Raw genomic sequence first — 25,698 nt, forward strand, 5'->3', positions numbered from 1 at the left:
AAATTTAAGGACAACCTAGGCTATACTAAGATCTTCAAAAACTACCATTTAAGGTATAGATTATTCCCACATGTAATTCCAAATTTACAAACTTTAGAAAGAGGCCACAAAATTGGTGTTTGACCATTTGTACTTATCTGGAAATTCCATGACACCAAGATTGTTTATTACTTACTTTGTGGGAAAAGATTCTGAGGTTCCTAGTTTGCATTGGGCACATATGGTAAAAGCAGAATAGATATAAACTGCTCCGTTCCAGTTCTAGTGTCAAGCCATCTGTTAGAGCAAAGACTTCTCTGTCTAGGACCACAAAGACCAGTCACTCACTCAAGCCAGTGTGATCTACACCAGAGTTTAGGCCAGTCAGAGCTACATAGCAAGACCTTACCTTGAACATAAAAATAACAGCTGTTGTAGTAGATTCTAGATTCTAGTGATTAAAACAAAACACCAGTAGCAAAGTACTCTTACCTGAACCACTGAGCCTTTTAAATTATTTTACCAAGTTGTACTTTTGTACATAATAATTCAGTGGTGTGTTTGAGGCATAATTCTTTTTGAAATACAGGGAATCCCAGACAGTGGTGAAACACTGAGTATTTATTCTAGACAGCAGTTTGTAGAACACACTTCCAAACAGTCCTTAGAACATAGGCATTTCCCACTTAAGAACATGAACTTGCCAGCTCTCCGTGCATAAAGAGTTGGGTGCTCTTGAGAGCAACCAGGCATCTGATCTTCATAATGTCTTCACACATTAAATGAAATGTTTTGAAACACATTTTTTTAGTACACTAGGGAAAAAAAGTTTGCTTTTATACAGGTCTCAAGAATTCCCATCTACACTTTAGGTAAAATTGGTATCAGACCTTATAACTAAGAAAACTACTGTAAAGGTTTCAAAATGTCTGTTTAGAATTTTGTTGAGCTTGGTCCCTGTCCCCCAAATGCTCCTTAAGTACTCTTATCTTACTTGTCAGCATTTTCCATGCTCAGCAGTATACATACCCTACAGACATCTACACAGGTAAGAAGGTGTGTGCACAGCTGTGATCAGAAATCACGTACAGTGGGGGACAAAGACACTAAGTAAAAACTAAGTAAACATCTGTAGTTCCAGCACTTGGGAGACCGAGGCAGGAAGACTGCTGTGAGCTGAAGCTAACCTGAACAACTGCAAGATCCCTACCTCCCACCCCCCACCCTCCCACACAAAAGAGTTACACAATAGACTTCAAAAAGGATGTCAGACCATGGATCTAGGAGGGCAAATTAAGACATCAAGGCAGACCACGTGATTTGTCTGAGCCTTCAGCTCTTGTTTTACAGATAGGGTCTCACTCTGTAGCCCTGGCGGCTGTCCTGGAACTGACTTTGTAGACTAGACTCAGATCAGCCTGCCTTCCCAAGTGCTGGGATCGAAGGTGTTGTTCTGAGTTCTAAAGGAACTATAACTGGCTGGAGAGATGCCTCAGTGGCTGCTCATCCTGTGACCCAGGTTCAAGTACTAGCCAACTCCAGTCCCAGAGGATCTGACTCCCTCCTCAGGGAGCACCAGGCACCAAAAAGGTACACAGACAGACATGTAGGCAAACATCCACACATGTGAAAATAAATAAAAAATTTAAAAAATCCTAACCGCTATAATGAAAGGTTCTTAAAGTCTTCAAGTCAAATTAAAAAACTGAGATGAGCTAGAAGGACAAGGTAAGTACTGTAAAAGTTTGGGGGGAGGGGTGTCTAAGTAAGGGAGCTGTCTTTAAACCAAACCCTGTTCTGTAATTGCAATGAACCATCAATGGGCTTGTAAGCAAGGACCTGACAAGATCCAAGTAGCTGCTACCCATCACAGAGCTGCAGGAGACGCTGTGCGGGAAAGCACTGAAAGCATTAAGTTACTATCAGTTTTGGAAGTGACAGATTGGAGATTTGATCATGGTGCTGAAACAAGAAATAATGAGTTCAGGAATGTTCAGCCATCCACAGGCAAATTTCAGTGACTCTTATAAACCCAAGATATCCAGATACTTGACCTTTCAACTCTCATAATGAAGGGCTGAGCAATATGCATACGACAGTGTGCCCCGTCTTAAAGGTACCTCGGGCTAACCGTGCATCTCAGTCTCTGCATCGAGCTGCTGAGCCTGTGAGTGGCCATGGATGCATATCTGAATGAGATTTCCAGACCCTCTCTCAATAAGCATCTTTAAACAGGCATCTCAGATGATCCTAATACAGGTGGCCCCGGCATCCCACCCCAGCCACTTAATCTCTCACTCGCTTCAGAATCTGCAGGCGAGGTATACCTCCTATCTCAATTACAAAGGTTAAATGCAACCATGTGTATTAAACACTTAGCATTGGCTCTGGATGACAGAGGCTCCTCTGATAGTCCTTCTTCTCCCCTAACATGCTTCGAGTCTAGATACCAGGCTGTTTGTCAACAACAAGTGATTTCCCAGTACACCCGAACAGTCTGCTCTGCTGCACTCGTGAAGGAACCAGAGCCCTCGGAAACATGTCCTCTTTCCCTCCCTGTAAACAGCTCTTATACAATCCTTCTGACACTCAGCCCATCTACCTTTCTCTTCTTCCTTTTCTTAAGACTTGGGGACAGGATTTTGAAAGTTACAAACTGAGGCTCTGCACAGAATAGAAGGAGATAAACCAACCTTTTAGAGCCTCTTCTAGTCAGGCTTATTAAGGCACATGTATCTATTCCTTGGATGACACAAACAAGACCTCTGACAATAAGGCAAAATGTATAAATGTTAAATCCATGTTCGATTTTCTCAAAACTATTTTGGAATATTCTGTAGGCACTAGGGAACTTTAATGCTTTCAATCAGTAAGTAATAAAACCTTGTTGCTTTCCACAAACAACACCCACCATACCACCCACAGACCACAACTGTAAAACAAATTTGCAAATTTCTCATTGATATTCTTGTTAAATATAAATAGAATTAAATTCTCAGTCTAACATACACAAAACAGAGTCTGACTGTTCTTTAAACATCTGGCCATCTTCTACCTTTCCCCATCTCCTCAATTCACTCCATTTCATCTTCACCTATCACATACATGCATTTTATCCCATCAACATCATTCTGCAGGACCAATATACTTAGAATTCATTAAGTCTGTTTACAATTTTACAAACGTTACAGTGTGTTGCTTTGATTACACATCCAAGGGTACTACACCTCATTCATTTTGTGTTATTACCATAATATCCATCAAGATCCAGTAAAATGGTTTATTTCTCTAAAATGAGAGAGATATGGCTATTTAGTGGCTATTAGATTATGCACCCATCCTTATGTTAATGACTGATATTTTTTTTCTTCTTTTTTCTTTTTCTTTCCGGAGCTGGGGACCGAACCCAGGGCCTTGCGCTTGCTAGGCAAGCGCTCTACCACTGAGCTAAATCCCCAACCCCATGACTAATATTTTTAACATAACTATATTTGTAATTTACTTATAAGATTATTCTAGGAATCAAAATGGTTTTCTAAAATTTGACATTCGCTGTTCTTAAATACTTCACATTTCAAACTCATAATATTTAGCAAGAAAAAGAGAGAGAGAGAAAGACCTAAACACATTATAAGAAGCCAAAGTACATTCAGAACTTCTCTGATGCTAGAAAGAGAATTACACTTCCAATGTGTGGATCTCAGCTGCAGTTAAGTGACAAGGCTTCAGAGTAAGTGCATCAGCTAAATCAACTGGAAAATGCTTTATCTTGTCAAATCAGAGAGTCTCTTGCTTCAAGGCTCTTACTTGAGATTTCTTCTTCTGAAAAATTGATTTTTAAAAGAGGAAAATTATTACGCAGAAAAGTAGGAACAATTCCAAAAAGTAGCAAATTTCTTGATTTAGCAAAGGCTTACTCTGTGCAAGACTCACTAATAAATAATGAATAAAATTATCATTTCTACTCAAATGTCTTTTCAATAAATAAATAATAAATAAATAAATGTACTTCTAGAATACTTTTCAAAAGTGTTTAAATATCATGGAAAAACCAAAGTGATATGCAAGAAATCTATATAATAAGACCAAATCAGTCCTAAATGCCTAAGAATAATTTTAACTTTTTCTTATATAATTTTCAAACATAAAAACAAGAGAATTATGATTCATAACATGTGCTGAATGCTTAGCATCAATAATACTGTTATAGGTTGAATTGCCCACCAACACACTCTGCTGGAATTCTAACACCAGCGTCTCAAAATATGACTCTATTTGGAAAAGCTGTCTGTCTCTCTCATTGTAGATATACAGTCAGGACTCTGAAAGTATCCATGAAGTAAGGGTATACTCCTCTTACCCTTGATGAAGGTACAAGGATTATGTCTGTCACATCAGCCACCATGACCACACAACACTCACTTTGTTCTATATTTATGAAAAGTTAAGTGAACAGAAGATTAGAAATAGCCTGGGCTACATGGTAAATTTGAAGCCAGCCCAAATCATATAGTAAGTTTGTGGCTAGCTAGGGGTAGGTAGCCCAGTGCTACTCTAGCCTAGGAGGGTTAAAAAAGTTAAGAGAATGGATGCATGCACAGGTTTGGTTAACTCTTACCTTTTAAATTAGGCAGAAATTCCCCAAGCCTACATGGTAATGTGGTCCTCAATTTTTGCTCCACCAGAAAAGCTTTAGATAGAGGTGATACAGTCTGTGTTCTTTCATCAAAGGACACGTGGGAAGACAGCTTTGTGCAGTCAACAAACAAATCTTGAGTGTCCAAAACAGTGCATGTATCATCTACTTGCTTGGCTACAGGACTCAATTCTATTTTGTGTTGTTCAAGGTTAGACAGGCGAGATTCTTTCCTGATTTTGTTAAGAGATTTCTTCAGAGCCTCATAACTACTGAGAAGAGACTGTAAATTGGAATCTAATTCTGGAATAGCTGGTCTTTTCCCCACACCATCTGGAAAAGCATCACTGTCTACATAAGACTTTGGTTCCAGGTGAAAAGTGGTCTCTGAATTTGTAGAACTATTAAGACTTAGGTGACCAACTTCTTCTGGAAGAGTCTCATGTAATATGCCAATGCCACTCAACCTCTGGAAAGAATCCCATAGCAAAGTCTTATGCGTGGAAGGTTCACTGCAAGAAGCTTGTGAGTAGTCCAACAGTCGAACACAGTCCTCTTTACTTCTACCCATCACATCTATTCCACTGCCCACAGCAGGGGAGAATGCCTCCATTTGTCTAGTTTCTGAAAGCCTGGTGGCTGCACATTCTAAATCTTGCTTACAAATCATTTTCTTATTTATCAAGTCTGACTCATCTTCTGTTGGGGGTTCACTGATCTGACTCGTTACCAGATGTTTCTGAGGTACACTGGTAAGCTGATCTGGAACAGCTTTCTCTTCAGGCAAATAAGACCCATCAAAATCTGGGGAAAAAATAGCCATGCTAAATTCCCTCTGATTATGCAGTGTAGATGAAGACTCTGACGACACGTCTCCAGCTTTGGCATCCACTAGAATCCCATCTGAACTTCTGTTAACTTCAGTTTCGACAGCTTTTCTCCATGAGCTTCTAATATCAGCTACTAATTAAGGTGGAGGAAAAAACACAAAAAATATTTTACCATTTACATATGCCCAAACATAGACATGCGATTAATATACCTTACTCTAGTGCTGAAAACAAAGCTCCCGCCTTAGTAGCAGCCCAAGGTCCATATATATGCGAACAGGATGACAAACCAGAGCATCAGAAAACTTCATCTCCTAATAACCAAACTCAAGTCAGGGCCATAGCAACAGCTATTCCTGAAACATACATAGACTTACACACAATAAATTTGATTACATACAGCAAAGACATATCTGCTTGTCTACCCAGACCAGAAATGGGCAGAATGTTTTTTGTTGTTTTTAAAAGATTAGATACTAGGGCTGGAGAGATGGCTCAGTGGTTAAGAGCACTGACTGTTCTTCAAGAGGTCCTGAGTTTAACTCCCAGCAACCAGATAATAGTCACAACCATCTAATGTCCTCTTCTGGGGTATCTGAACACAGATACAGTGTACTCATGTTAAATAAATAAGATTTAAAAAAAAAATTAGATACTAATATTAGGTTGTCGATCATTTGATCTCCCACAACTCCTCAAATCTGCCATTGTAGGATGGAAATGGCTTTAAGCAATGTGTTAACAAATGCGCAAGGTTGTGTTAAATATAATTTTTTAAAAAGAAAAACACACTACAGGACCCTATTGTCATTTGAAGAACAGTAGCCTATGCTGTCTCAGCTCAATGAACTGAATCAGAAGCAAAGAAGAAACTGTATTCAATCATTCAACCCAAATGATCTGCATTGGTTAAATATGGAAGCATCAGGTTCACCTACACCAACCGCAGGTAATAGAGGGAAGCTTTTGACACTGACTATTTTTGCCATGGGCTGCTGACTGGAAAGCAAAATCATCATATTCCCTAAACATGGATGAATGATCTGAAGGTGAAAATTTTTCTTAGTATATTTACTGATTTTATTCATTTGTCTATTTAGTGCATGCCTGTACACGTGTATGTGTGTATGACTACACACATGCTATGGTGCATGTATGGAGGACAGAGGACAACGCCATTCTCTTCCATGTGGAAGATGGCTCAACTGGCCCCAGAAGTTTTAAGTGACCAAATAAAATTCTTTGCAGAAAAATAGCCAAGTAAAACAACTAAAACAAGATTATAACATCAGGACTGATTATATTTTTGTGGAGGTACTCAGAGTCACAAAAGATTACTGATGAAAGACAGTAATAAAATGTGAGTGATCATGCTGAATACGTCAACGAGATTCCATTGTATCAGACTAAAGAGCCACCGTCAGCTAAACAAGAAGTGCAGTTTTAAATTGTTTCCAAAGATCATGAGTCTAATGGTGAGAAATGTCTTAAAAAGGGAAAGTGAAGCTGGAGAAATGGCTCAGCCATTAAAGGCTAATCTCACAACCAAAAATATGAGAAAGGGAAAGTGGAACAGAAAGCATTAACTTACTCAAGTTATCTGGAGTCCGGGGAATTTGTTTCCTGGTTAAGAAGGGATTAGAAATTAAAGTGTCAATTAGCTCCTCCAATTTGACTTCTTTTCCCTCAGAGAGCTGTGGTGAATCAGACAGAACTACTCTGGCAACCTACAAGAGAAAGAAAAAAAGGAAAATGACCCAGGCCTGACAGAAACAGGACAGAGTGCAGCAAGAAGCATGAGCACAGCAGTCAGCAGCCCAGTACCGGCAGATGGCGGCAGACGCTCCCTGACGTGCTGCAGGTCCAGGTCCTCTGCAAGAGCAGCACGCACTCTCTTAACCACTGAACAATCTCTCCAGCCCCTAGCCTTCATCTTTATCACCTGTGACTCCTTTACTCCAAATTTCTCAACAATTAATTCTACTCGATTTTTGATGCCAACAGCACTTAGGAAAAAATATTCCAACTATGTAAGCATATTTATTAATAGTCCTTGTCTAACCTCGTCCACCAGCTGATCTTGCTCTCTCTGGAATGGATCACTCTTTTTCTCCAGCAGAGACCCTCCGGATACACTACTCTGTGCATTCTTTGCAGTATCTGATAAAGGAGAGTCTTCCAATTCAGAGCCTGCTATTTTCTTATAAGGCACGTTTTTCTCTTTGGGAGTCCTCATATTTGGATCCTGAAAAAAGACATACATTATAAAGTAATGATCATGGCTGGTATTGAAGCTCTTTAAATGGCAGATCTAAATAATTGCACATTTTCATTTAGCAAGAGAATAGAAATGGCACAAGAATGGGAGGAAAAGAACTTGAATGTAATTAAGTTACCAAAAATAATTTATAAATCACTGCAGTCACAATTAGCTGAAGCTGTCTTCTAAGGCAAGCGTTAAGCACCTGTATAATCCCAGCACTTGGGAGGCTGAGGCAAGAGCACTGCCATGTGTTCAAGAATGGCTTGAACTACACAGCCAATTAGCAAGGCCATGTCTCACAATCATGAAAATGGTTTTAGACCATACCTTCTCAAGTAGTGTGAAACTGTTTGTATCTGAGGACGAAGCACATTGTAAGGGAAAAGGCACAGGGCTGAAAGAAAAGAGACGGCAAATCTAAGTTATGTGTAGAGAGGCGTTCACTAACTTGATGTATCTCAGTGAGAAACTGTCTGCCCCGTATCTGTCCATGACGATTTCACTCAATTCGCCCTGGTCATCAAAAGGCAGTTTACTCTGGGGAGGTCTAGTGACAATTGGAGCAGCACTTCTGCCCAACTTGTGTATCACTCTCCCGAATAACTCCAACTTTCTTACTACATATTTTTATGCCTATAACATTTATAAGTTTAAATGTATACAACCTAAAAATTAATTCAACTGACTAGAAGTGTACTATCGCAATGTCCTCAGCATGCTAATAATACAATTTCACAGTGGCAGAGACTTTAATATTCTTTCAGCCAAGCATGGTAGCACACACCTGTAATTTCAGCACTTCAGAAGTTAAGGCAAGATCAAGTTCCAACCAGACTGGGCTACCAAGCAAGGCTGCCACAAAACAAGCAGCTTTTGCCAAGTATTCACCATGTAGCCTCAGAACCTGAGCTGGACTCCCAGACCCAAGACAGAAAATGAACCCAATTGTCCTCTGAACCTGTATACACACACAGACAATCTTGTGCTCTCCCACACACATAGAAGATTATATCTGGGGGGTGGCTGAGGTGGAAGATTTATTTTTAATAGCACTTGAAGCTAAAATCCCATAGCAAGGATAAAATACAAGTACGCAGGCTGTCCTACATGAAATCCTCAGACTCAGCATAAAGAAATGATTTTAAAAATTAAGAATAATATAAATTAAAAAATAATATAAATTATTTTTAAATATGAAAAAAGCAAATAGTATTCCACACACCTTAAACTCCAAAGCTAGTATGGCTGTATTAAGTACTTTTCTTATTGCTCCCTTTCTAGGCCATGAAAAGAACACACTATAGTAATGAAAATATGTATGTTCATATAGTACAATTTATAAATAGTAATTTATAAAATTTTAACCTACTTCAGAGATTCAGATGCAAGAGGGGCTTCTTACATTTCTCATGTACAGATATTCTTTTTCATTATCAAAAACTTTAATTTTGTAGATCAAGTTCTTTTTAAGTAACAGAAAAATTTAGCATTCCATCTCCAAACTCGGTTTCTCCTATGAACCTTGCTCTACAGCAGCTACGTTAAGTATATAATAACACTATGTTACGTATATAATAACACTACGTTACGTATAATAACATATAAACACCATTCTGCTCAGAGCCCCATAAGCTATGACCTGAGAACCACAATAAAGGTAGGACAGAACCAGTCAGCCAAACCACTGTGGCTGACCTTCACATGTGTGCCATGGCCCATGTATACACACACACACACACACACACACACATACAAACAGAGTATACACATAAATAAAGAGCAAATAAATTTTCTTTAAAAACAAACAAAAAAGTAGTTCAAGGTAAGCCTAGATCATCCAGTCTGACTCAGAGACCCTGTAGAAAACAAAACAAAAATTAACTCTCAACTTAATTTCAAAAGATCTTTTAAATTCTAAGGCTAGTTTTTTGTTTTTTGTTGTTTTTTTTTTTTTTTAACAAGACCAAACCAAACCAGAGGCCCCTGCCAAGAGCACTTGGCTTACTCTTCAGATACAGAGTATAAAGTAAACAGCTGTGCTAATTAATCTAGTGGTTTTTCCTCTGGGTTTTGTGGAGACAGCACATGGTTGAAAGCACTTGCTTCTCTTGTAGAGGACCGAAGTTCAGTTCCAACATGTACATAAAAGCAGCCCACAACCACCTGTCACTGCAGCTCCAGGGTATCCAACGCTCTCTCCGGAGTCCCACAAGTAAATACCATAAATCTTTTAAGCAGATGGAAGATGATAGCTCATTAGGTAAAAGACTGGAGGTCTGAGTTCAATTCCCAGCAACCACATGGTGGCTCACAACCATCTGTAATGGGATCTGATGCCCTCTTCTGGTGTTTGCTCAGTGACAGGATGCTCATATACATTAAATAAATAAATCTTTTAAAAAAAATTCTGACCTTCACTTGTACAAAATGGCATGTACACACCAGCACCCCCAAATCTCTCTCACACACACATACATGCATACATACATACATACATACATACATACACAAAATTTAAAACTAATTAATTAGTAAGAGGTGCAACATCCGTAGCAACTAGAGAGGCGAAGCCTATGTGTGTATATATACACACACATATATATTCTAATTTAAAATATTCCAGACTGGAATTTTGTTTTTTACCGAAGTCTAGGAGGAAAGTAAAAATAAGTAAAGAAAAAAGAAGTTGTGGGGAAACACTGGGTGTGTAGCACATGCCTTTTTCCCAGCACACAGAAAGGAGGTAGAGTTCTGTAAATTCAAGGTCAATTTGGTCTACATGGTGAATTGTAGGCCAGCAATTCAAAAAGTAAAAATGTCAAAAAGTAAATAAATAAACTGAGAAAACAGCATCGCCACTATACACTGGGGAATTGTGCAGAACCTGCTCTGAAGAGAGTGCTCACAGAACAGGAAAGGCATGAGCACTGCTGAATATTGGCTCAAGTACAATGCTACCTCTACCAGCTTACCCTAATCAATGAGACTTAGGAGTGTTTAGATTTCTCTGTGAAGCCCTGGTCATCCCAGAACTCACTCTGACACCAGACTGATCCAACGCAGAGACCCTGCCTCTCTCTCTGCCTCTGCCTCCCGAGTGCTGGGATTAAAGGCATGTACCACCACTACCCAGCTTAAAAATGTACTCTTTCAATGGTTTTCAAGTATAATATTCAATCCACAGACTTCTCCCAAGTAATCTTTCCTTCACAATTTTCATAGGTGATCTATTTTCATATCTGTCCCTCTTCTCCTTGGGGAAGTTGTACTGCACGAAATATACAAAAGGCAAACATCAACCAAATGATAATACATGGTGGCATTAGAGCAACAGCCCCAAGCTTAAGAGTAGGCACTATTCTTACAGGGGACCAAGCTCAGGTCCTGGCATACACTGGTCAGTCCCCAAACACCTGACCCTCCGACTGCAGGAGTTCCACACCCTCTTCTGAACTCCACAGGCACCAGCACTCACGTACACATACCCACACCCAGACACACATATAATTAAAGATACCAGAAACAAATCTCAGCCAAGCCTGGCAACCTGAGTTTCAGCCCTGGAACACACACTGTAGAGGAAGTAATGAACCAATTTGCACAAGCTGTCGCTCTGACCCCACACTCATGCAACAACAGAGAAATAGAAACAAATGAAAAAACAATAGAAAGGCTGGGAAGATGACTCAGTGTAATGTGCTTCCTACATAAGCCTAAGCGGGAGGGTCTGATACATACACAGCACATACATGCATACACAAGCATATGCCACGTGTATGTTCATAAGACCAATCATCTGTTCAGTTACCTGTTTCATTGTTACATAAGAATTCCTACTTCCAATAAAAATTACCCAAGTGTACTATGTACATTTACTTCAGAGGTTTTGACATTTTTATTCATCGGTGGGGAGGAGGCATAGGACATATGTGGAGACAACATGGGGAGAAGGTTTTCTCTCCACTATGTGGGTCTAAAAGATCTGAACTGAACTCAGGTCCTCAGGCTTGGGAGCAAACACCATTACCCACTAAGCTATCTCACTGGTCCTCAGTTTTTTACTTTATATCAGGCATTCATCATAAGAGCTAACAGATCAGGATAACAGGATAATAGAAAGCAGGCAATAAAGAAAATAGAATTCCTGAAAGAAATGGTAACAAAATAGCTTTTCCTGCTAAATTTGGCATTAGAGTAAATCAAATATCTTCTAGTATTTTTTTGTAAAGAATGTAACTGTTATAAATATCAAAAACTTCATTATAAACTGAGTATAGTGCGCACACCTGGAATCTCAGCACTCAGGACACAGGAGCAGACAGATCTCTGTGAGTTCAAGGCCAGTTTGAGTTCCAAGACAACCAAAGCTATGCAATGAGACCCTACCTCAAAAATAACAACCACCACCATCAATATATTGGCCAGGGGGAGAAAAGACGGGCTCACCCACTACGAGCACTTTCTATTCCTGCAGAGCATCAGGGTTTAGTGACTACTACCTACGATGGAACTGTAACTCTAACTCCAATTCCACAGGACTTAGCATCCTCTCCTGGCCTCCAAAGACACCAGGCACTGCATTTACATACACGCAAGCAAAGCACTCATACATTTAAAATAAACAGTTCTTTTTTTTAAAAAATCTGTAATATAGATGCAAACAGCAAGCTATGCAGGCTAAAACAGGAAATACGTGGACCAACTAAAAGCTAAGCTGGACTCAGCCACAGCAATAGAAAGCACGAGTCTGAAAGTTCCCACCAAACCATATGACCTCAAATGTTCCCAAATCTTACTCACTCAATAGTGATTTTAAGATAGTTCACACACATAGAAAGGGGCATAAATTCCCAAACTTACCTTATGTAATTTCCAAATCTGTACCTTCTTCAAAACTCAGATAATTCCCATAAAACCCAATATTCAGAAATATAGAAGAAAAAATACCCAGGCATAGTAAGTATTGAACACCTGCAAATGCGGATCTACAGTAGAAAAACACTGTCTGGGTGAGAGGAAGAAATCATGCACTATTCCACCACACAGAAAGTTCTATATGAGTCAAACGTTTTACCTGTCAGCGCCATCACACACATTTCCTGGAGTATCCACTTCTCTTCTGCCACCATCTTCTTGTTTAACTTCTTTATGTAAATCTAAGGAAGTTCAAAAATTATTCCTTTAATTAGGTTTGTGTATTCTAATATTCAAAGGCCTCTAGAAACATTAAAGACATATTCTTCTCCTCCTGAAACCAAAGTCTAAACCTTTGCTAGCCTTAAACAAGTGCTCTACACTGAGCTCACGCCCAACTGTTTAGAATAGGTTCTACATAGAAACCAGAAAAACATAAGCGTGAGTAAGCAGACAAGGGGATGGCTCAGTGCATAAAAACAACTCGCCATGCACACCTGACGACGTGAGGTCACTCCCTGAGGCCACAATCCCAGAACACCTACAAGAAACGGGAGGCAGAGAAAAAGAAACTGGAGGACTGCAGGCCAACTGGCCTTGCAAACTTGCAAAAACACAACAGAACAGACCTGCCTAACACCCACACACCCATAGCCACCACACAGGAAAACAATTTTTAAAAATTGAGCAGGTAAGGGTGCATGCCATCAATCCTGACAGCCTGAATTAGCTCCCTAAACCCACATGGAGAGAACACTAATTCCCACATGCACTTCATAGTGAGCATGCATACATAAAACAGTATTTGGGGGAAAATAACAACCAAAGATAAAGAAGAAAGAAAAAACAGATTATGTGGTAGCAGGCTTTTATAAGAAGACAGATGTAGCCATTCATGGTGCTGGACCATGAAGCTTGGAAGGTAAAGGCAGGAATTCAAGGCCAGCTTCGTTATACAGAGTTTGAGACAGCTTGTACTACAAAAACTATCTCGAAACAAACCAACAAACAAAAGATGGGGGCTTGGGGGGGAGAGATGGGGTATGTGCACGGACCTGAGTTTGGTCATCAGCACCAAATGCAGTGTTATATAACCATGTTACATTTTTAAGTAAATGAACCATGGTCTAACAATAAAGGCATGCGAACAGCTTCAATAGCATGCTTCAATACATTCATGCCATCAATCAGCTTGCACATTTTTTACACCAACCTTTCAACAGCTATATGTTACTACCATCCTAACACAGCAAAGATATAAAAGATAGAGACCTTGACACCAAGCAGTCTAAAATAGTGGTGACTGAAGTGCTCTGTTCTGCTACAGCAGCATGCTGAAAGTATGCAAGGAGGCAGAAGATATACATCAGTCCCAGTGAGGGAATGAAAAAATAAAGGTATCAAGACATTAGGTACAGATTTCATTCACCAGAGCATAGAGGCCATGGCTTATGGTATTGAGTAGAAGATAAATACCACCAAAACATGGTAAGAAAGGTAAAGACTGGTAAATGAAGCCATGGCTACATTACAGATGAGTGCCCCTTTTTCAACATGTTAATACTCAAGAGACTTCCCATACTTGAACATTTAGCTAAGGTGTCACTGCATAAAACGCCAATGCAAATGCTATGTAAAGTTACTCGTCCATTACAGTGGTCTAAGCAGAATGTCAACTGAACCTTTTCAAAACCCTCTGTACTACAGAATCACAGAACATTCCCCAAATGAGAACAGACATCACAAAACTCGTAGGACACCATAAAAACAAGTATCACCTGTTGTTGGTAGACAGAAGCTGAAACGTGTCTGTCTTGCATATAAAAAGAAAGTTAATAAGCAGGACTGGGTAGCTTGTACCCTGCTAGCACTTAGAAAAGGCAAGTTCTGAGGCTAGAGAGATGGCTCAGTGATCAAGACCATTGGCTGTTCTGAGAGGTTCAATTCCCAATACTCACATGGCAGCTCCTAACTGTAACTTTGGTACCAGGAGATCCAACACTCTCATACAGGCATAAATACCAATGCTCATAAAGTAAAAATAAATCATTTATTTAATCCCTGCACTTGGGAAACAGAGGCAGGCAGATCTCTGTGAGTTCCAGGCCACCCTGGTCCTCAGAGTGAATTCCAGAACAACCAGGGCTATACAGAGAGAATCATGTCTTAAAGGGGGCAGGAGGAGGTATGTCACTAGATAAGCTTATTTCTTAATGAAGTTCCTCCCCAGGTTTTAAAGAAAAGCTTCTCCTTCCCTTTTTGGTATTATGTCAATTTTACTACTTTATACCTTTTATGCCTCATCTTTCTGAGACATGGTCTATCTATCATGTAGCTCTGGCTGTCCTGGAACTCACTATATACACCAGGCTGGCTTTGACCTCACAGAAAACCACCTGCTTCAAAAAGAAAGGGAGGGGAGGGGAGGGGAGGGGAGGGGAGGGGAGGGGAGGGGAGGGGAGGGGAGGGGAGGGGAGGGGAGGGGAGGGGAGGAAGCTGAGTTCAAGATTAGCTTATGCTATATAATGAATACCAGGCCAGCATGGGCTCCTCCATGTGGACTCACTAAAGATGAAACTAAACCAAGAATTTCAGTAAGAAGCAAACAACCATGAGAATCAGCAAGAACACATAGGAGTAAAAATACCTAAGATACAAAAATATAAAAGGCAAGAAAATGAAAAAGGTATAATTAAAAGGTATGAGCAAGAAAAAAGAAACCAAAATACAAGATTAGACTATTAAAAAAGCAGTTTTGAAAAAGAGGTAAGTAGGACTTCTCAGTTTGGGGACATAACTCAGTTGATAATGACTGCCTACTACATACATACCCATGCCTGTAATCTAATCACTAGGAGACGGAAGCAGGAAGATCAGAAGTTCAAGGTTACCTCAGCCAGTATGGAAAGACCAGGCTAACAAGACAGCTCAGCAGGAAGTGTATTTGCTGATTAAGCACCTAAGTTTCATGTCCAATTCCAGGCCATACTTGCTAGGATAGAACCTGTAAGCTCTCCTCTGTAAATGAACTGTAGTGTGCATGAATGTGCACATGCAACATACATACTAAATTAATCAGAAGTAAGAAAAAGAAAGGTAGAAAAGGACAACAAATTAGGCTTCTCAAAGTAAACAATATGAAATACTAAGTGTTAAAAGTAGGTTAAAAAGACAGATTAAACTAACTAAAGTAGAAAGAGATCTAAGGAGAAAAGCCATCAACTGTTGAGGTTTGGTCTGTGACTATGTAATGCTAAATTCTGTATCCCAAGTGCAAACTTTGCCCCTTAATTTAAGACTATTGGTTGAATAAAAATGGCTACAGCCAGTTTCTAGAGGGATTAGAGGTAGGCAGGTCTTCAGTTACCTGGTTGTGGGGTTACAAGTAGAGAGGGGAGAAGAGCACAGGAGAGGAAGCCACCATGAGAGCAGATGAACCATGAGAACATGGCTGGGAGAAACAGCAAGTATTTGGGGTTCACTGCTCGTACAGTAGTCAGTCCAGCAGTTAGGAAAGTAGATTAGGGATCACCCCCCATAACTGTCAAAGCTAAATAAAATAACCAGTCTGAGTCTCACTCGTTTGTAAGCTAGATGGAGATTAGTTTAAATTGGTCCAACTACAATTAACAAAGCCCAAAAATATAAGAATCTGTATACACAAATGAGAACTTAACAGAGGTGAAAGACAGAACTAGAAATTCTAGGCATTCATAGTGGCCCACAACTGTAATCCCAGCACTTCTAAGTCTAAGGCAAGAGAATCTCAAGTTTGAGGCTGGTCTGGGGTATAAGTTAGACAACACCTAAAATAAATGTGTAACAATCACAAAACAGAATCCTAATAGAAGATTCGGAAGGAAAGGATTAAAATGAAAGATGAAACTGGAGATGGCTCAGTTGTTAGAAGTACTTATGGCTCTTACAGGAGATTGGCTCCCGGCACCTACATTGGGGAGCTCACAAATGTCATAACTCTAGTTCTGGAGTATTCGACACCTCTACAGTCCTCCATGGACATCCTCATCCACACAAGTTCGTGTGTGTGTGTGTGTAAAATCTTTTTAAAAATTAAAGACAGGCAATATTAAAGGATACAGAAAAACAAAATCTTGAACTTTGAAAATGAGCTTCTAGATTACACACACACACACACACACACACACACACACACACACACACACACATAAACCCAAATAGTTAAAAACAAATCTACACTTAGGAGTGCCCCAATAAACCTGTATAATATAAAAAAGAAATCTTATAAGCAACCATAAGTTATATAACCTAATTATGTACAAATGAATGACAATGAGATAGATAGTTAATGTGTCCGTGATAATAAAAGGCAGGAACCCAGACTTAACCATCAAAGTCTTAAGATTTGTCGACCTAGGGTTCTAAATCCAGGCAACTACTGTTCAAAACTAAGTAAATGCCAGGTTTGCAGCTCACATCGCTAATCCTATAATGACAAACTAAGTTCATCTCCAAGTGAAGTCTCTCCCTAACAATAAATTACCAAACATTTATCCTGTGACTATTCCTATGTATATGTTTTGTGTGTTTCAGATAGGCTGAAGCATTCATTTTTTCAAGTGATAGATTTCTTTTTTCATAACATTTTGTAACCAAAACAAATTTTATGATATATATTTCATAATAAAAATAACTGGAATGCAGGTAAAAAGCACTTGCCACAATGCCTGATTATCTGAGTTTGAACCTAGGGTACCACTTGGTAAAAGGAGAGAACCAGGTTGTCCTGTGACCTCCACACATGTACTGTAGTGTGTACATGCATATACACATAAATTTGCATATACATAAATATAAAAAATAATTGAAAAAATATAAATAACTTTTAAACAATGAGAAATAAGCCATGAGCAGTAGTGCAGGCCTATACACCCAGCACTCAGGAGGCAGAGGCAGGAGAACAGTGTGCAGTTCCAGGCCAGCCTGGTCGGCACAGTAAATTCCAATATTTCACAATGAGACACAGTCTTTAAAAGGAAGTGGGGGGAGCTTACCAACCTGGAAGTGACGCAGGATACTTAAAAAGTACACTCTTTGCATATACTTCCTCTGACACAGGATCAAACGAAAGGGGAGACATGGGAGGCAAAAGATCCACAGCCTTAAAACACAGAATTCACAATATTAAGTAAACACACTCACAAACAACCATAATGACAAAGTTAAGTTTATCTCCAAGTGAAGTTTTTCCCTAACGATAAATTATCAAACATCTATCCTGGGACTATTCATATGTATGTTTTGCATGCATATGTGTCTGTGCACTACATGTATGTGTGCCTGGTGCCCACCGAAGCCAGAAGATGGCATCAGATACCCTAGGACTGACGTTTAGCTGGTTATAAGCCACCACGTGGCACCCGTCTTCTTGGAAGAGCAGCCAGTGGGCTTACCTGAGAAACCATCTCTTCAGCCCCTACAAACATTATTTTAAATAAAAGAATATAACATTTGTATGTTTTGAATTTTACTTAATAGTATTTTTTAGCCTCTGAATTTAAAATGAGTAACTATACATAACAGTAGTTTGATGAAAAACTATGAAATTATTACATTTTTAAACATCTCAACTGCACAGCAACACACCTATAATCCTAGTGCTCCAGCTAAATACATTCCAGATCAGCGTAGCATACATACGTATCTACACAACAGGTACCTGTCTCTAGAAAGCCACAGGGCCAAATACGGTGGCAGAGGGTTACAATCCTAATGTGTGGGAGCAGATGCAGGAGAAGCCACAAATCCGCAGTTTATACTCATCATCAGCTGCTACACATCATGTTTAAGGCCAATCTGGGAGACAAGAAACTCTCAAAACAAAAAAATAACTGGGGCGATAAGCTGGCTCAGCAGGTAATAACTCTTGCCTGGCAAGCCTAAGGGCTTGAGTTCGAGTCCAAGGACAGGTTGGATGGAAGGAATAGACTTTGTAAAAATCATCCTGTGCCCTTCTCATCTGCACCATGACACATGTGTGCTGCCCCACCCCATCACACACACAATAAATACAAACAATGGTGTGTGTGCGTGTGTGTGTGTGTGTGTGTGTGTGAATACACTCACATTTCTAAGTTACTGTAGTATTACAAATTAAAAGATTGTTAAAACTTAAAAACAGAATTGCCGAAAATTTAACTCTTCTCCAAAACACAAGTCTTTATTACTTACTGAAGGCCCGCCTTTAATTAGACTGAAAGGAGACACACCAAGAAACCCTTTCCACTTCGTATGCCATTTTTCTTCCTTTTCAACAGTAGAATGTCTTATTGCAGTGACGTTCTCTTTTATTTTATGCCTATGATATCATAAAAAATACTTTGTTGAAGAATAAATAAAAATATAGCACGAGGGGTTGGGGATTTAGCTCAGTGGTAGAGCGCTTGCCTAGGAAGCGCAAGGCCCTGGGTTCGGTCCCCAGCTCCGAAAAAAAAGAACCAAAAGAAAAAAAAAATAGCACGATTTAAGACAACAGTACTAGGGCAGAGAAAGATATAACACAAAGATTAACATTAAACACCATACAAATTTAACAAGTGACTCTTCAGAACTTAAAATATACTTTTTCTCCTTTTAAAACAAAAAGGCAATCATATGCCTGCTACTCCACTTAAGTTCCAGTATACCTTAACTTATCCACCAAAGCTGAAGAATTATACACAACTTCTGCTAAGAAAACCACCCTATCCATCCCATAGCAAAATAACAAGACAGCTTTCTATGTACCTCATGTTCTTCATATCTGATAATCTTTCCCTCTGAAATTTGGTTTCTTTTTCAAGGTAGTGGAGGTCTATTGTCAATCTTGCTTGGCCAGCCTTACAATGTTCATATTTCATTACTTTCAAGACTTCATTTAACAACTGAATAATTGTTAAGAGGTTCAATTTTCCAGCCTCATAAACATTTCCTATCTGCAACTAAAGTTCAAAAGGGGGACAAAAAGCAAAGATGGTAGGTTCTTAAGGTGATAAAATTACATGGATGCTTTTTACTATTATGTAACAGTGCCTTAAGAGTGAGGGGAGAAATCAACAACCACCCAAACGTAAACCAGGTAAATAATCTCAGTCCTGTAAAAACCGTCAAAGGACTTGCACACCAGTCTTCTATCATGCAGAAGGGCAAAAACCTAGCAACAAAGAGAACGCAAACAGATGGGATGAGAAATAAAGGGGGGCTGGAGAAAGCCAGCAGTTGGCTAAGAGCGCTTGGTGCTCCTCAGGACTCATGCTCAGTGCCGAAAGCTTACAATTGTGTCTAACTCCTCCTGGATGCAGCCCTCTTCTGGCATCTATGACTAGCAGGTACACATATGGTATGCACACACACACACACACACACACACACACACACACACACACACACACATGCTCGCGCACGCACAGAGGCAAGCATTCATATAAAAGTAAAAGAAATTGATCTTTTCTTTTTTTTTTTAAAGATTTATATTTTATGTATATGAGCACACTATAGCTGTCTTCAGACACACCAGAAGAGGGCATCAGATCTCATTACAAATGGTTGTGAGCTACCATGTGGTTGCTGGGAATTGAACTCAGGACGTTTGGAAGAGCAGCCAGTGCTCTTAACCGCTGAGCCATCTCACCAGCCCCCAATCTTTTCTTAATGGCTTAAATATATAGAGCAGATTTGAAAACAAAGCAAAAAAAAAATCAATTTTTTCCTTTGAGACAGGTTCTTACTATGTAGCCCAGCTAAACTAGAACTTACCATGTCAATCAAGCTGGCCCTGCAGCCCAGAGATCTGCCTGTCTCTACCAAGTGACAAGTTTATTTTTAACAAAAGTTGCAAATGCCATCCATCCTAACACAAACAAACCAAAAAAAAAAAAAAAAAAATCAGGAGGCTGATGAAGAGTACTCAGTCCTTATAAAGTGCTTGCCATCCGAGCATGAGGCCCCCACTACCCACATAAAAGTGAGTGTGGTGACGTGTACTTGTAATCTCAGCACTGGCAAAGTAGAGACGGGAAGATTCCTACATTTTCTCCCCTACCCTAATTATCAAGCCCCAGGTCCCAGTGAGAGACCCTGTCTCAAAAAACACACCACTGATCCCAGCACTCAGGAAACAAAGACAGGCGCATCACTGTGAGTTCAAGGCCAGCCTGGTTTACATGATGACTTCTAAACCTGCCAGAGCTACACAGGGAGACAGTATCTCATACAAAACAAAACAAAACATTAATAGTGATTTTCTCTAAAGACATCACCACTTCCTTATTTGTATTCTCATACATAATTAATGTCTTTTTTGATACCTGCCTACACCCTGGAGAAATCTGAATTCACGAATGTTAATTGCTATATACTATGAATTTGATGCACATATATTGTATCTTAAAGTGAAATCTCACAAAATATTTTATCTACGTACCTTCTATATACTACCGTCAGTACCCGGTATGTGGTAAGTACTAAATAAAGGGTACATACTAAAGAAAAAGTAAGTAAGCCATTCAACTAAATGTTCCAAATGAAAACAGAAACATGCAGATGGTAGACTGGGCTTTGTTTGTTTGGCTGAAGAAGAGAGATGTGAAGTAACATTGTATAGGGACCAGATGTTACGGTGTATGTCTTTAGTCTCAGTACTCAGGAGGCAGGGCAAGAGGGTCTCTGTGAGTTCAAGGCTAGCCTGGTCTATAATGCTAGTGTCCATGAGACACTGTTTGAAAAATAAAATAAATAAAATTATTGATAGGAAGCTGTTAACGCCATGGCACTTGGGAAACAATGGCAAGCAGATCTCTGTGAGTTTGAGGCCAGATTGGTCTACATAGCAAGTTCCAGCATAGGCACAGCTATATAGAGATCAGACCCTGTCTCAAAACAACAAAAACAAACATGGAAAACCTCCTCTCTTGCTTAGAATATAGATGGCGTGGAGAGGGATGAAAAGAAAACACTAAGACCAGCACTGTGAAAACCCACAAAGAAAACTGAGGTATTGCCATCACAGAGATAAAGGAGGTAAAGCAGTCACGGAATGCTTGAGCGTCAAGATGAAAGGGAAGGGGGGAAGGGAAGCAATTTGGGAGGAACCTCCCCCACAGCTTGTTCTCCAGAGTAGGGTACTGAGGAGCAGAAGCTTCCAAAGACTTGTACCTCAGCAAGGTTTGTGAATGATGGCCCCAGTCACATTCTACTTGAAAATAAGTAAAAAAGTGCTAGAGCATACAGACTTTATAAAAGGCCCTCTCTCTGGAAGCCAAATGTAGTAGGGCACCCTTTAACTCCAGAACTTAGATGGCAGAGGCTGGGCTAGTCTATAAACCCAGTTCTAGACCTGCCAAGACTACAAAGTTGAACCAGGCATAAGAAGAAAAACAAACGATACACATGAGAGCGAGACTTGATGGAGTCTACAATCTCAGCACTGAGGAGGCTGAGGCAGGGGAAAATTTATAAACAACTGATACAAAAAGTTGAAATGGCTCAGTGGATAAATGCACTTGTGACCAAGCCTGGAGAACTGAGTTCTGCCCCATAACACACATGAAAAAAGAGAATAGATTCCCATAAATTGTCCTCTGACTTCCAAATACACACTGTGGCATGAGTGCACTCACATGTATACACACACTGCACGCATGCACACAAAATGTAAAAAATTAACACAGTACAATCTTCACTCTAAGCAAGGCTAACCTTTCTATATCATACAAAACTGAACAAGGTAGAAGAGATGACAAAAGCAAATGGATAGGAACACACACACCTTGACAGAGAACACAGATGCTTGAAGCAGTGGGAAATCTCTACGATGACACACAATGTAAAGAGCAGTGACACTATTTTAGCATGTTTAGCATGTTTCCTTTACAGCAAAACCTACCTGACATATCTGCTCCTCTAGTCTGTCAAGTAAGAGCCTTGGAATATTAACAGAAATACTAGCCCCATCCAAAGCATACTGGTTGACAAAACTGAAGAGTGAGCTAACAACTTCTCTCTCCTTTTCCAAAACCATGAGTGTCTCATTCACTGAAGTCCACAAAGACCGAACCTTCGAAAACAAAACAAAATATAAAATCCACACATGTGTCCATACTAAGAAAAATTTGGCATAAATTTGGCTAATAACGAATGAAATATAGCTGATGAGAAAATTAAGTAATTCTTCACTAAGAAACCTTGGCTGGCAAAGAAGCGGCTTAGACAACACTAACCTCCAACTCCTAAGATCAGCCTGCCTCTGCCTCTCCAGTGCTAAGATCAAAGGCTTGTGCCATCACAGCTGAGCTAAGGAACTTCTTAGGGAAAATACAGTTTACATAAATTCCAAACAAACTTTAAAATTCTTTATACTATCACCCCAAAACTGTGTTACCTATGGAAAGCTCAAAAGTGAAGAAAACAAATGCCAAAGGGGAGGAAAGGGGAGGGGAAGGGAAAAACAAAACAAATGAAAAGGATTCAGTCAGAAAAGAACTAACAGGGGCTGGAGAGATGGCTCAGTGGTTAAGAAAATTGACTGCTCTTCTAGAGGTCCTGAGTTCAAATCCCAGCAACCACATGGTGGTTCACAACCATCTGTACTGAGGTCTGATGCCCTCTTCTGGTGCATCTGAAGACAGCGACAGTGTACTCATATACAGTAAATAAATCTTTAAAAAAAAAAAAAAGAAAGAAAGAAAAGAACTAACAGGAGCAAGTGAGAAACAGTCACACCCTTCATTTTCAAAACAAAGATAAAATGAGTATAAACACTATGGACTTAGTTTCCCTTGAGAGCAATGATGTGTTTTTTAAATATTTTTTCTGTTTTGTTTTTTTTAACATTTTATTACTGTTGTTTTATGGGTATGGATGTTTTGTCTTCGTGTATGCCTATACACCAGATTCACCCACTGCTAGCTAACACCAAAACAGGACATGGGGTCTCCTGGGACTGGAGTTATACATGATTGTGAGGAGCTATGTGGATATGAGGAACCAAACCTAGGTCCTCCAGAAAAGCAGCCAATTCTCTAACCTGAGCCATCTCTCCTGCTCTTTCTTATCCCTCATATGCTACAGATTCATTATAGAGAGCTTAGAAAACCGCAAACCAAACCTTTCCATCAATAACCTACAGTGAACATTTTGTTATCTCCTATTGTGATATATAGATATATAGGGGTGTGTGTGTGTGTGTGTGTGTGTGTGTGTGTGTGTGTGTGTATAAAACCTATATTTTTAAGTAAAACTAAAATTATTACATATGTTCTTTTTTGCTGTGTCTCACTTGGAATTACATCATCAGGATTCTGTAATATACTGATCTAAAAATGCTAACATTGAGACCCCACAGAGCCATTCACAATAAACAGATCCCCTGCTATTCAAAGTGTCTCACCTTTTGAATCTTCTCTTGTATATTACTCTTTTCATCACAGGGTCCCAGTCTAATAAAAAAATTAAATGACTGAATTATTCATAGAAAAAATTCACATGGTAATTTTACATCCAAGAAACTAAGTGGTCTGCAAACTACAAACAGGTATTTCAGTTAAAAAATAGTAATTCTCCAACTATCAACCGAGTGTGGTGGTACAAGTCTTTAATCTGGATGCTCAGTAGGCAAAGGCAGGTAGATCTCTTATCGGTTCAACATTAGCATGATCTACATAAAGTGCTAAACCAGCCAGGGCTACAAACGTAGTGAGATCCTGTTTCAAAAACGAAGAACTCGGGCTGGAGAGATGGCTCAGTGGTTAAGAGCACTGTCTGCTCTTCCAGAGGTCCTGAGTTCAATTCCCAGCAACCACATGGTGGCTCATAACCATCTGTAAAGAGATCTGATGCCCTTGTCTGTACCTCGTGTGTATCTGAAGACAGTTACAGTGGACTTATATATAATAAATGAATAAATCTTTAAAAAAAAAAAAAAAACCACTAAGAACTCAACAATGCAATAATAATTTTTAGAGCTGCATTAAAAGTGAGAAAAAAAAATGTTCTAGTCCTAGCATCAACTAAGTAATGACATATTATTCTCCTTCTACTCTTAGTAGTCCCATTACTTGTAAAATTCAAATCTTAAACTTTATATAAGGTATATTCCAGCTCTAAAAGTCACTTACCTTTTAATTTGGTTTTGTAGACCCATGCATTCTGATCTTGCGTTTCGTACTTGCTTAACAATCAGACTGTAAGAAACAACAGAAAAGAACATCCCATTATAGTTAACTGGTATACCTCACTTGTTTACTTTCTTTTCTTATCTTTACTGTGCTTTAACAGTAAAAATTCAAGCAAGAGGCTTCAGAGGGGTAAAGTACTTGCCTCCAAGCCTGACCACTCAGTCAATACCCAGACCATACAGCAGATGAAAACAACTTTCAAAAGTTGTCCTGGAGCTGGAGAGATGGCTCAGCGATTAAGAGCACCCGACTACTCTTCCAGAGGTCCTGAGTTCAATTCCCAGCAACCACATGGTGGCTCACAACCATCTGTAAGGAGATCCGATACCCTCTTCTGGTGTGTCTGAAGACAGCTACAGTGTACTTATATGTAATAAATGAATAAATCTTTTAAAAAAAAGTTGTCCTGACTTGCACTGACACAATGTGAAACATACACACACAATATGCTTATTTTTACAAGTAAAAGTAAAGACAGTCAATTCCTTGTCAGTCTTATCTGTCTCATTTCATGCTGTAACAACAGTACACACGTAGAAAAAAAATGAAAAAGATTTATTGAGTAAGTAGATAAACAGACATATAAAATACTATGAACTGGATCATGCGACATGCTTGTAATCCTTAGGATGTAGAAGCAAGAGGAACACATGTTCAAGGTCGATGTACATGGCAAAGCCCAGGTCAGCCAGGACTTCACAGGGAGACCCTCTCAATCAACCAAAATTAGATAGGAAGATACACAGATAGACAGAAGGAAGGAAGGAAGGAAGGAAGGAAGGAAGGAAGGAAGGAAGGAAGGAAGGAAGGAAGATAGATAGATAGATAGACAGACACACACACACACACACACACACACACACACACACACACTTTGCTACTTTG

At 39.5% G+C, this 25,698-nt stretch overlaps 1 protein-coding gene and 1 non-coding gene across 4 annotated transcripts in view; both read right to left on the reverse strand.

The window, feature by feature from the left end:
- Window positions 1-582: 582 nt before the first annotated feature.
- Haus6 (family with sequence similarity 29, member A) overlaps window positions 583-25,698 on the reverse strand; it is a 38,978-nt gene continuing 13,862 nt past the window's right edge. The window contains exons 6-17 of one of the 3 annotated variants that reach the window (NM_001401872.1): window positions 24,754-24,819; window positions 24,027-24,075; window positions 22,524-22,694; window positions 19,388-19,581; window positions 18,833-18,959; window positions 17,660-17,762; window positions 12,783-12,864; window positions 8,036-8,102; window positions 7,508-7,690; window positions 7,037-7,172; window positions 4,598-5,578; window positions 583-3,801 (exon numbers count right to left, since the gene is read on the reverse strand). In NM_001401872.1, the coding sequence (NP_001388801.1) occupies window positions 3,752-3,801; window positions 4,598-5,578; window positions 7,037-7,172; window positions 7,508-7,690; window positions 8,036-8,102; window positions 12,783-12,864; window positions 17,660-17,762; window positions 18,833-18,959; window positions 19,388-19,581; window positions 22,524-22,694; window positions 24,027-24,075; window positions 24,754-24,819 (2,209 nt within the window). In that variant the 3' untranslated portion in view covers window positions 583-3,751. The remainder of the gene's footprint in view (window positions 3,802-4,597; window positions 5,579-7,036; window positions 7,173-7,507; window positions 7,691-8,035; window positions 8,103-12,782; window positions 12,865-17,659; window positions 17,763-18,832; window positions 18,960-19,387; window positions 19,582-22,523; window positions 22,695-24,026; window positions 24,076-24,753; window positions 24,820-25,698) is intronic. The other 2 variants (XM_056985531.2, XM_056985532.2) reach the window with 2 other exon arrangements.
- Window positions 8,176-8,306, reverse strand: Scarna8 (small Cajal body-specific RNA 8). Its single transcript, XR_005505346.1, has one exon. It is a non-coding gene; the product is annotated as a small Cajal body-specific RNA 8 (non-coding RNA).

The sequence above is a fragment of the Rattus norvegicus genome, chromosome 5 (assembly GCF_036323735.1).
Source record: "Rattus norvegicus strain BN/NHsdMcwi chromosome 5, GRCr8, whole genome shotgun sequence".
Classification (NCBI taxonomy): domain Eukaryota; kingdom Metazoa; phylum Chordata; class Mammalia; order Rodentia; family Muridae; genus Rattus; species Rattus norvegicus.